General features: G+C 46.8%; 1 protein-coding gene across 1 annotated transcript in view; it reads left to right on the top strand.

The window, feature by feature from the left end:
• Positions 1-12,933, top strand: part of LHCGR (luteinizing hormone/choriogonadotropin receptor) — a 789,694-nt gene that overhangs the window by 743,652 nt on the left and 33,109 nt on the right. Inside the window, exon 9 of the mRNA XM_085609368.1 lies at positions 7,400-7,585. Within this exon, the coding sequence (XP_085465494.1) occupies positions 7,400-7,585 (186 nt within the window). The remainder of the gene's footprint in view (positions 1-7,399; positions 7,586-12,933) is intronic.

Below are 12,933 nucleotides of genomic sequence, written 5' to 3' on the forward strand. Positions count from 1 at the left end.
GGAAGTCGGACCAGATGAAGGGCTCCAGAGCCACTGTGAAACTCAAAGAACCGGAGCATCGTGAGGAAGCGACTACGGGAGAACTTATGGATCAGGAACACCGTACTGGAGGTCGAGGTCCAGCAGCCCGGGCCATGCGCCAAGATAAGGGAGCAGAACTTCCGTGAACCTGCCAGGGACAGATGGCGAAAAACCGTAATGTATAACCTGGGAGGTACTGCCCCAAAGGGCGGCTGAGAATGGGCCCGCCGGTCTATGTACAGGTCACATACCTTGGTGCTGCACTTTGGGGGTGCCTGGGGGACTCGTGGTCACACATGGGACCCACCTCATTTATTGGTGGGTGGGGTGCCTCACGTACTATCACAACCAGTTACACCCGCGAGCGGAAGAGCCGCTCTAATACCCATGACTGGGAGTTATGTTACTGCGAAACAGGGGATACGACCTTGGGCGGCTGGGGTCGGCCATTGACTACTGCCCCAAGACACAGTTGTTCATCCTTTGGGGCGATAGGCACTCTGCTGGTTGGGGATGTGGGTAGTTTGGAACCTACGTGGCAGGGTAGCAGGGAGGGGGGGTTGGGTGTTGGAGTTACTAAGTTTGCTGTTGAGAGATGGTGGGCGGTGGGGAGTGGGAGGAGGGGGGAGTTCTTATTTGTCATGCAAATTCAGAGTGTTCGTACGACGGATGGTAGGCAGGGTACATGAATGGTTCGGGACGAGCTCCTTTCACAACAACCATGCACTGGGATGAAAGGCTTAAACTTATAAGCTGGAACGTCAATGGGTTGGGGGACAAAATCAAAAGAAGTATTGTGTTACAGCACCTTAAACGACACTCCCCAGATGTTGCATTACTGCAAGAAACACACCTAATAGGTAACACATGTAGAGCACTCAACAGGTGGGGCTACAAACTGGTCGCACATGCAGGGTTCACTACCGGGTCTAGGGGACCTGTTACGCCACAACTTCCCCTTCGAGGTTCAGCGAAACTGGGTGGACCCGCTTGGACACTTTGTGGCGGTTGAGGGGAGATGGGAGGGACGCACGCTTGTACTAGTGGCGGTATACATTCCACCTGGCTTGCAAGTCCAGTCCTATAGAGACCTCGGCACTTTTCTACTCGGGCTCCCAGAGGGACGCCTGGTGATTGGAGGCGACTTCAACGCCGTCCTTTCGGGAGCGTTGGACAGACACCCACCCCGGGACATAGTACCGGGACAGCAGTGACTTCCTACATTTCTTGACGCCTTCGGCTTTGTAGATCTCTGGAGGAAGCGACATCCGGATAGTAAAGAATACACATTATTGTCAGGAGCTCATCATACGCTCTCGAGAATTGACTATATCCTATCTCCTGTGCAGGCAGACATGCTAACAACAGACATCAAGCACCTGCCTAGAGGAATCTCTGACCATTCACCAATATGGGTCCACCTTACGATTGGGGACAAAAGAGTTGAGGGTATACCACCTATCAATCCATGGTATTTGAAAGGTCCAGAAACTAGAGCAGCACTGGGCAGAGTCATCGACCAATATTTCCTCGACAACGAGGGCACTGTGGATTCCCCTGCTACTCTGTGGGAGGCGTTCAAGACAGTACTCAGGGGTCAGGCCATCTCAGTGGTCGCAGGTAGACGGAAAGATAAAGAAAAACAGCTGAGGGAGGTCGAATGTGAAATCGCTAGACTAGAGGAAAGAGCAGCGTGCGGTCTAGATGACGACCTCACCCACCAATTGCAGCTGAGAGCGGCAGAATACAAATCTATAGCCACAGACGCGGCACAAACTTTGGCGCATGATAGGGACGGACGCATATATGATCAGGGTGATAAAGCGGGTAAGCTTATAGCCTGGCTAGATAAAAAAGAGAAGGCACAGAGGGTTGTCCCAGAGCTTAAGAGTGCATCGGGAATTATCCTCACTGAACCACACGACATAGCTAGGGAATTCGCTAGACATTTTGAGAGGGTGTACCGGAGAGACTCTGAGTTCACGGAGAACGACTCGTCAGAATTTTTGGCAGACATTAAACTGCACACTCTCTCTGACCAAGATCGCAAGATGCTGGAGGAGGACCTCACTACAGAAGAACTGGCTAAGGCAATAGGGGACCTTAAAGTAGGCAAAGCATTAGGGCCCAACGGTCTTCCTATTGAACTGTACAAACTCAAGCCAGATAAAATAGTGCCCCATTTGAAAGATATGTTCTATGATAGTAAAAAGCTTGGTAAGCTGCCAAGGGATCAGCGCATAGCAACACTAGTCACCATTCCCAAGCCTGGGAAGCCCAGAGACGAGTGTGCTTCCTATAGACCAATATCCCTTCTAAATGCAGAGCCCAAAATACTGGCTAAACTATTAGCTAACAGACTCTGACTTATCATAACTAAATTAGTGCACCCGGACCAATCGGGATTTATACCACATCCGAATACAGCCCTCAATCTACGGCGCCTGCACGGAGTTCTGGGGCGCTGCCCCGGAATTCAAGAGGATGCAGTGGTGGTCTCGTTAGACGCAACCATGGCATTTGACACCTTAGAATGGGCATACCTCTTTGCAGTGCTTCAGAAGATGGGCTTCAGGCCCGGCTTTATAGGGTGGATCCGCCTTCTATATGCGGACCCGCTGGCACAAGTAGCGGTCAATAATAAGAGGTCAGAGGTGTTCGCCCTGGGCAGAGGTACCAGACAGGGGTGCCCTCTTTCGCCGCTATTATTTGCCCTCTCCCTGGAACCGCTCGCAGCGTGGATCCGGAGTGATGTCTCTGTCTGCGGACTTCGCTGGACCGAGTGGTGGGAGGATAGAATTTCGCTATACGCTGATGACATCCTTCTCTACCTCTCTTCCCCTGCGCGTTCACTGAGGGTAGTGCTAGACATTTTTGCCAGTTTCGGACGAAACTCGGGTTTCCGAATTAACTGGAGCAAATCGACGATCTATGTACTCCACGGGGCCGCCCCCTCCTTTCCTAGAGACTGCGCGATACAGGTTGCGGCTGATGGCTTTCACTATCTAGGCGTATATATAACCGCTGATGCCAGAGCTAGATACGAGAAGAATGTGATCCCTCCCCTGCGGAGGCTACGCCGGGATGTTGAAGTCTGGAAAAAGCTGCCCCTGTCTCTGCTCGGGAGAGCGGCATTGTTTAAAATGATGGCTCTGCCTAGATTCTTATATGCCCTCCAGAACTATCCGGATGTGGTACCACGTGCATTCTTTCTAGAGGTCGAGTCCCTGCAGAGAGATCTACTATGGGACGGTAGACCGCGGATAGCGCTCGGCAAGCTTACGCTCGGCTGGTACGATGGGGGTATTGCCCTGCCTGACATCAAAAAGTACTACTGGGCAGCGCATCTGGCTGCAATCAACCAATGCCAATACGGGTATGGGGATGACCCGGCATACGGTATGGATAGGTGGTAATTACCTGGTGGTGATTTCACAAGAGCACTTTACTCCAAACCAACCAGGTTCACACTTACCGGACCCACGAAACACGCTGTGCAGCTGTGGCACGTAGTCACCAAAGCGTTAGGATGGGCCAATAAGCTCACTATGGCCACCCCCCTATGGGATGCTGAACAGCTGGGAACATTGGGGCAGACAAAAGGTTTTGACAAATGGGACCTTATAGGTATCTCGCACATTAGGGACCTCTGGGGGAGGGAGGGAGTGATACCCTTTCCAACATTACAGCAGACATATGAAATGGCTGACTCAGAGCGCTTTTGATATGCGCAGATTAAACACTCCCTGCAGGCGAATATCCCATCGGGTACGGAGCTGCCTGAGTCATCCCCACTCGAGGACCGGCTGCTCGACGGGCACCTACCGGAAAAATGTATATCCCTCACATATAAAAAACGTATTCATAATACCCCTGATCCCCTCACTGCGCTTTGGGAGAAATGGGTAAGGGATGGCCTTGAAATGGACGATGAGGAATGGCAGGAGGCACTCTCATCGCCAAAGGAAGTGGCCATATCTGCTAAACTCAAGCTAGTCTAACTCAAGATCCTACACAGGGCTTACCTCTCAGAGAAGCAATTAAGGATTATGGGCAAAAGCGTAGACGGGCAGTGTAGAAGACGGTGTGGGATGGAAGGTGGGTTCATGCACATTCTTTGGGAATGCCCAATAATTCAAGGCCACTGAAAACAAAAATTGCAATGTATGAGCGCGATTTGGGGAGTCCCTCTTATGCCCGAGGCCAAGAGATGCCTGTTGAACTTCTGGGAGCCCACAGATCTCGATGTGAAGGGGAGAATATGGGCCACTCTGGGACAGATGATTGCTAAACGTAACATAGCGCAGGCATGGGGGGCCACCGTGCCGCCGAAACTGAAGAAATGGAAAGGGGGCATGGACTGGTGTATGTTGAGAGAGAAAACAGTCTATGTGGCTCGGGGGTGCCCCAAAAAATGGATTGCAATATGGTCTAAATGGAATGTGTATCGGGGAGGACTGTGCAAACCCCCAAATGTCCCAACACCCGAGGAACATTGTATGATATAATTACCACTGCGTGAATGGTAAGATTGCCCGTCATAGCGAAAATAATGTATATCTGCCTTTAAAATATGTTTACTAATATGACGTACGACACATGTAACTATAAAGCATGACTATGTTGCTTAAGTTCAATAAACAGATTTATTAAAAAAAAACAATACCAAATCAGTGATAGCCACACACTTTTCTGAATTTCATCGTAACGTCAGCCAATTTAAATTCATAGTCCTAGAGACCGTTGAAACAGCCAAAGGAAGAGACGTTCACAATCTTCTTCTCCAAAGGCAAAATCACTGGATTAAGCTTCTGAACTCCATGAAGCCTCATGGACTCAACGATCGTATGGAATTTTCGTGTCATTTGTGACAGATCTCTGTTCATACTTTACATTTCCTGAAACCCTTTTTTTCCTCTTTGGGAGATTGTTCTATTTATTTTCAATGTCCATTTATTTTCTGGCCTTTGAGTTTTGTTTGTTTATTTCTTGATGACTGTGTTATTGTTATATTTTCTATATTTTAAAATGTTCAATCTCTATTCTCTACCACTATTCTCATTCTTTTCTATTTACAACACTGACACTTGATTAGCTTCTACACTAACTTTTCGTGTATCCTCGCTTTCTCATGATTCCTATTTATTCAGACTCCTTGTATTGTTTATTATCATCGTCATTGTAACCTTTCATCCTTCATCTGTTTTCAGCACTAGTCTTCTTTCTATTTCACTTGTCACGCTATGCTCATATAACCGCTATACTCTTCGCGTCTCCAATTACTAAACATGGGGAACTCGGGATAACCTTGGTGACACGCTGTCCATTGTAAGTTGTACCGTTTAGTATATTTGCTTAATCTTCTACCCTGTCACCTGGTAGTCGTTCCCTCTATCGTTGTTAACTCATCACACTCTGTGAACGGTTTCGTTTTCAACCACCGCTTTTTTTCGTGGGTTTATCTTTGTTTCACGGCAACTTTACCACTTCAGTTTTTATTTGCATGAGGATACCACATTGAGCAGGAGTCGTTTTTTACTGGCCGCAACACGTTTTATAACCTTCGTATTTCCCGATTTGCGGCAATTTTATCACGTTTGTTTTCATTTGTACGAGGAAACTTTATTCAACACTATTTGTTTTCTATTGGTTAAAACACTTTTTGCTTTCTGGTATGGTTACGTTTCGCTACTTTCTATGAGATAGCTATCACTCGTCTATTTTCCTGCAAGCCGCTGGTTTGATGCTGGTTTGCCATTCTGGCTCGATTTTTCTTCAAGGATACATTGCACTTCCTTAATTGCTTTCCTATCTTGGTGAGCCACACCATCAGTTCCTTCCCTTCAGGATGGGTATTACTGTTACATCGGATTTGATGAGTTGCTTTTTTATGCTTTGCCATGATGATACCAACATTGACATGAACTGTTATGTTTTTGGTTACTTCCTGATTCTTTGCTTTAAACTTTTCTTGTAGATATGTCCCCTGATGAAGGTCGTGATAGGTCCGAAATGCATTGGGAAAGGTTCACTATAACTAATGGATTGATACCTTGAATATTCATGGATGAATCTTTTGTGATATGATCAACTAAATATCATCAAATTAACCATCCCAACATAGTCTCCGACTATTTTTTCAAACCACCGTGTACTGATTATCAAACTTTTTAAACCCTTTAGGGGTTCTTGCTGTGCGCAGGGGGGTGTCCCCTTCTTCAGGAGACGCTTGCCATATTTGAATTCTGACACTCTAGACCAGAGAGTTATACCCCAGCAGCACGCCACAGCCAACCACAACGATCAACACGGATAGTGCGCTTATCAATTTTTGGTTCCTATCTACAGAACTGCCAGCCCTGGAGCACAGGACCATCCCACTGCAGTCCCTTTGACTTGGTAGAGCAAACCTTCAAACTTGAAATAGTTCTTCCTCAGGGTGAACGTCGCCAATTCGATGATGAATTTAGTGGGCACTTTTTGTGTTCTTGGTCTCGTCTCAAGATAGGTCTCAATTGCCTCTAATCCATCTTCTCAGGGTATACAGTGATATTACGTCAAGAGTGGCCTGCCTCTTTTTCAGAATTAAATTGCAGGCCTTCCATTTTAGTGATGAAATCTATGGTGTCACACAGGTTTAAGAATAAATCGACAGGTTGTGCAATAGGTTTCAGAATGGAGTTACAGCCGGAGATTATTGTACGTCCCGGGGGCAATTTGTCTTCCTTATGTATTTTTGGGAACAGGTACATAATCGGAATCAGTGGGTTCATTTTTTTTTTTAAACCTTCCATTCCCTTGGGCCAATGTAACCTTCACCAAATCCTTCTTTCAGGATCTCTGTGATTTGACATTGTGTATCCAGCCTATTCCTACTTGGTGATATCCCCTCCCCACCCCAAATTACTCACACAAAAACGTAAAAAATGTTTTTAATATGATAAAATCAGACTTTGTGCATTGCAAAACTGTATTTACCCTCGCCCAAAAATCTGTTTCCACTTGTAATTGTAAGATACAGGAGCAAAACGCTTTGTGAATTTGGCACTCTTCAATCATAAAGAGTAGAATGTTAGTTGGTGTGTGGGTACATATGTTTTTTTATTAAAAATTGTGTTTCAAATTTTGATAGGATGACTTACTTTAAATGTAATGGAAGGGCTTAGGTGAATACAGACCACAGAGTAATAGAACATTTTAAGGTTACAGCATAATGCACAATATCATCTAACATCTTAACCTACACTGACTTTTCAGTTATTGCAATTTAATGCAGTACTGCAAGTGTGCCACAATCCAATGCATTAATCCAAATACAGCAAATAGTGAACCTTTCTAAAACGTTACAGGTATTAAACGTATGTTTTCTTGTTTTCAGGGACATCTCTTCTACAGCACTAGAGTTTTTACCTAGCTACGGACTAGAGCCAATTCAAGTGTTAGTTGCTGAATCATCCTACTCTTTGAAGAAGTTGCCACCTTTGGACAGATTTGTTCATCTCATAGAGGCCAAATTGACATATCCAAGCCATTGTTGTGCTTTTAGAAACGTGAGAATGAAAGAGTAAGTACATCTTATTATAATTCAATGTATCCAATTACCAACATATTTCTAATAATGCATAATATGTTTTACAGGTAAGACATTTAAAAAGGGTTATTGGTTTGGTCTCAACAGGCAGTACCAAACCATTCAAAAAACGAATCTGCATTAGACTGCATCAAAGAGACAACTGCAATTGTTTCTACTTTTAGGTTCACCAATATTTAAAACTGAGAAAGACATGATACAAAGGCTATATTTACACTCATCTATATACACATTAGGCCAGATTCACAAAAACCTTTTCCATGAACTGCACATGTCCAAATTCACAAAGAGCATTTGCCAGTTTATAATATAAGAGGTGCCGTGCAAAATGACGTATACACAACCAGTGTATAAAAAAAATGTTTTGTGTCATTGGGTATGACTTGGGCAGATTGCAGTGCATCTATCATTCAAAGAGTAATGCTGGAATGAAAGATTTCCTAGTTATCGTAACGGAAAGTTTCAATTCTATTAAGGACTCGGAGGTGAGGATTATGCCTTCTTTCTTCACTTTTATTCAACAGCAGCCATCACAATTTTAAAGACAAAACTACTTTCCCCATAAAACCTTGGGATAAATGTAGTACAAAAACATCCAATAGGAACAGAGTGAACGTCCAATCAGAGTGCAAACCGTCTAACATAGTCCTTCTTCACTGGCCCCTTGTCCTCTTGCGTCGTGCAAAGTCAGCCATTGGATCACCTTCATGCATCCTGTTTATTTGCATCAGATCCTGCAAAGACAAGGAACATTGTCACCACCAAGGCCTTCAACCACTAAAGCCTGTGGGGAGAATAACACCAAAGAGCAAAGCAATAGTGTGCAATCAATACCAACGTTTTAATAGTCAATTGTAAATGCAGGAATTACTTACTCAAATACGAGGAGGGTGATTTCCTTGAAGTAATCCCTAGGGTGGGATAATCCTTGCCTCTAAGTCCTTAATAGAATTGAAACTTTCTGTTACGATAGCTAGGACATTTTTTATTCTATGTCAGGACTGGAGGCGAGAATTATGCTAGTTTAAAGCTTGCTCACCATGAGCACTGGCATGAAGTAGAACCTTTTAAAGGTTGAGTCCAAAGACCAGAGTGCCGCATTGAGGATATCCTCCAAACTTGCGCCTAAGCCAAATGGTTTAGAAGCCATAGCACCTCGAGCCGAGTGTGCTCCAAAAATCCAAAGGTTGAACCAGCTTTCTGCATTACCCATCTAACCCACCTAGCTATGGTGGGGAAAGAGACTGCCTTAAAGGGTTTACTTAGTGCAATAAGTAGCTGTTGCTCCCCGGGAGGGCGTACCTCCTCGGTCATTTCCTCATATGCTTTAAGCATCGCACCACGTATAGTTTGGGAGAGTCTGGGAACTCTGGGTAAGAAATTACTCTCGTGCGACACTTCTCCTGTGGAGAGTGAAAGTTACCCCAGTCGGGGAAAAGATCCTGCCTGTGATATCTAACGCCCTCACATCAGAAACCGGGCGGCAAGATATGAGACAAAGCAACATAGCCAATTCGGCTGACAATTCTTTCCTAGACAAAAAATGATTCGGCTGCCAGAAAAGGAATAGATTGAGGACATGGTTGACGTCCAAGAGAGTCAAGTGGCGAGGTTCTGGAGGAATAGAGAGTCTGATACCTCGTAGTAATCTGCATATTAGGGGGTGTTCTCCCACTGCTGTGTCATTAATCAGGGTATGTCCAGCAGAAATGGCTGACCGGAAGGTGTTAACTGATCTGTAAGCCAAACCCTTATGAGTTAAATGGGCTAGAAAATTGAGGATGTGGACTACATCTGCGTCCAGGGAATTAAGGTCCCTTCACATACACCAATCGGACCATCTGCCCCATGTGGATCTATACCTCTTGACAGTACTGTCTGCCCACGCTCTGGACATGAGGATCTCAGCTTTTGCCAAAAGGCCCGGGACCTCCCAACATCTCTGGTAATCCGCCATGCCATGAGCCACAATGAATTCTCCTGAATCAGTGGATGGGGAACTTGGTCGCCACTCTTGAGGAGAGTCGGAAACTGGGGGAGTAGGATTGGAGAATCCCAAGAAAGTTCCAGTAGAACTTAAAACCAAACTTGCGACCTCATCAGGGAGGTGATCAGAACCACTTCCGGCCCTCGTCTCCTGACCTATGCTTTCACCCATCGCAAAGGAGGGAAAAGCGTACCCTTTCTCCTGACTCCAGTCCTGGAGAAACACATCTATGGCCCCCGCTAAAGGGTCTGGTCTCCAGCTGAAGAAGCGGGGAAGCTAGTGGTCCAATCTCAAGGTGAAAAGGTCCACCGAGAATGGAACCCACTGGGTGTTACAAGTCGTGAACACTTCCGGATCGAGTTTCTAAAGGCTGGAATCCTTGAAGTTGGGGATTGAAAGTCCACTGCTTGGTTCTTGCGGCCCAGCAAGTACTCCGCCATGACCGACACCTGATGGTCCAGGCAATGCTGCCAAAATCCGTCCGCCAGGTCCAAAAGGGCTTTCGACTCTCTTGTCCAACAGTGAACTGCGAACGAACCTGCTAGAAGTTCCAAGCAATTTATATGTAACCGTCACTCTTCTTGAGACCACAAGCCTCCTGTAGAAATAGAGCTGCACCTGGCCTCCCAGCCTGTTTTGCTGGCGTCGGACTCTATAACCAAATCCGGTGTCGACCGAAGATCGATCGGCCATTCCAGGCCTCCATGTGGACAAGCCACCATTGGATTTCCTCTCAAGCCTCGTCGGACAGTGACACCTTGTGAGAGTAGGGGTAACCTTTACGTAAGTGGGATGCTTTTAGACGTTGTAGGGTCCGTTTTGGAGGGGCCCAGGGAAGATGGCATGGATTGATGCGGTGAGAAGGCCCACCACTCGTGCTATCTGTCTGAGAGTCACCTGGTGCCCGGACAGAGTACGCCTTAACTCGTGTCGAATTTTCGCTACCTTTCTGGAGTGAAGACTTAGAGTAGGAGAGGTAGAGTCCATCACGAAACCTGGAAATGTCACCTTCCGAGAAGGAGATAGGAGTGACTTCTTGTTGATCACGAAGCCTAGACTCTGCAGCAAATGGGAAAATAGTTGACGAGGACATGAGTCCATTAGAAGCAAATCGTCTAGATAAACCATCATTTGTATACCTTGAGTCCTGAGATGTTCCACCACTGACTTGAGCACCTTGGTGAAGCTCCATGGAGCTGAGGAGAGACCGAAGGGAAGTGACGCAAACTTGTACGTCTGATGTTTCCAAATGAACTGAAGGAACCTGCGATGAGGTGGAAAAACTGGGACAACCAGGTAGGCATCCTTGAGGTCCAAACGGACCATCCAATCTAGGGATCTCAGCACATCCCTGTGGAGATGGATCCCCTACGTGGTAGACCACCCACTCATTGAAGTTGCTTAAGTTTATCACAGGTCTCAGACCTCATCCTGATGAAACCTCGCGGTGGGGGAAGGAGGGAAAAATGGTGCCCTTGGAGAGAAGGGAGGCAACTTCTTGGTCCACCAGAGCAGCACCCTGTTAGGACAATGGATGGGGCAAGGACGGACTCGTTGGAAGGATTCCCCGAAAAATTATGTGGAATCCTTTAATAGTTTAAAGGACCCACGCACCTCTCATGATGGAATTCCCCACCCGGAAAAACCTCGCCAGCCCCCCCCCCCCCCTATTTTTAAGTAGGAAGAAGTGAGTACACTCACTGGGGCTTGAGGAAGTTGCTGCTCCTCGGTAACCTCTGCCCTTGCCACAACGCCCCCTCATGGGATAGAAGTTTCCGAACCTGGTTTGGTCCTGGTACTGTCTGGGGCCTTGCCCTTTCTGATGCTATTGGTTGGAGACACAGCCGGTCGAGCGGCCCCTACCTCGACCAGTCCCGCGGAAAACCCGAGGGAACACCCTCTTGATGGTCATCTGTGCCTTGTCTAGGGAATTGAAGGTGTTGATGAATTTCCCTAATTCCTTCATGAATGTCTCACCAAAGAGCAATTCCTTCTGCAACTGCCCCTGCTTCGGAATCTGCCAAATATCCCAATTTAGGGTCCACTTTTTTGATAAGAGAGCGGCAAAGCCCTGTTGACAGGGCACAATTTGCATTGCCCAAAAAAATTATAGCTCTTTGGGCCCACCCCGAAAGGTTCTCTGGGCAGATAAGGGCACCTGATATTTTTGCATCCTCAGCCATGTCCAGGAGCTTGGTGAGGGGCACCAGGGCATCCAGGAGTTTGTCCTGGAATGCACGCCAAGACCGATCGATAACCTTCTTAGGGTCTTTCATAAATGTTTTTAAAAAAGGTGGCCATACGAGGGACAATCTCCGGGGTTAGGGTTAACTTTCCCTCTAATGAGGGACAAGGACATTCGGCATGGAGGCAGTTATGGGCTTCCTTTCCTTGTTGGCCGGAGCCCATTCAGAAGATGGATGTATTATGCCCTCAGGGTCTAGCATATCTGAAATGTCAGAGGGCAGAGAGGAGTGGTCTTGATTGGAAGGCCCAGCCTCATTGTCAGGATCGACTGAACCCTTGCTAGGAGTTAAGCCCCCATCTCCTACCGGTAAGTTGGGTTGAGTAGCAAGAAAAGCTTGACGGAGCCTGTCAAAGGCGTCCAAATCCACCCATGCCTCACAAGTACATTTTGCAGGAGGGCTCGTTGAATTTGCTAGTTTAGGGGCAGTTCCCAAGGTACTTGAGGGAGGAGGAAAGGTCATGGGCGGTGGATTCAAAGTAGCAAATGCCTGGGCAATTTGGCAAGAGAGTCTCTCTTCTAAGTGGGTCATAGCCTCCTCTACTGCCCAATAGATTGAGGCATCCACTGCGTCATAAAAACCATCAACCCAGGAAAGGTCAGCCATAGGGTTCTCCACCCCTTGGGAATCATCCTCATAGTCCATAGTATAGTATGTTAGTGGACTAGCGAGGGAAGGATGAATTGTAGAAGTCTGTGTAGCAGACTAGTAGCCCTCTTCCAAAGTGACCACTTATTGGGGGACTGGGAGGCATTCCGTAAATATTGATATGCGAAGGGTTTCGCAAGAATCTTGGTAGGTCTAAGCCCTGGGACACTTGCCTGGTGCTGGTACAGTTACAAGGAAGGCCGGCCTGGGTGTGTGTCTCAAAAGCCCACTTAGGACCAATAGTACAGACCCAAAGGGCGTAGAAAATGGTTTATACTGACTCGGCAGCTCACTATTTTCCCCATAGCTGCAGAGTGTGAGAGGAATACGATTGGCCTGAATTTTATTATTTAAATGAGGCTCGATCGTTGCGGACCCGTCCAGGCGTCTCCCTCAGGCCGGCAAGATGAACAGGCACTGGGAGGAATTTCAAACGAATG

This window comes from Triturus cristatus, chromosome 6, assembly GCF_964204655.1.
Source record: "Triturus cristatus chromosome 6, aTriCri1.1, whole genome shotgun sequence".
NCBI classification, from domain to species: domain Eukaryota; kingdom Metazoa; phylum Chordata; class Amphibia; order Caudata; family Salamandridae; genus Triturus; species Triturus cristatus.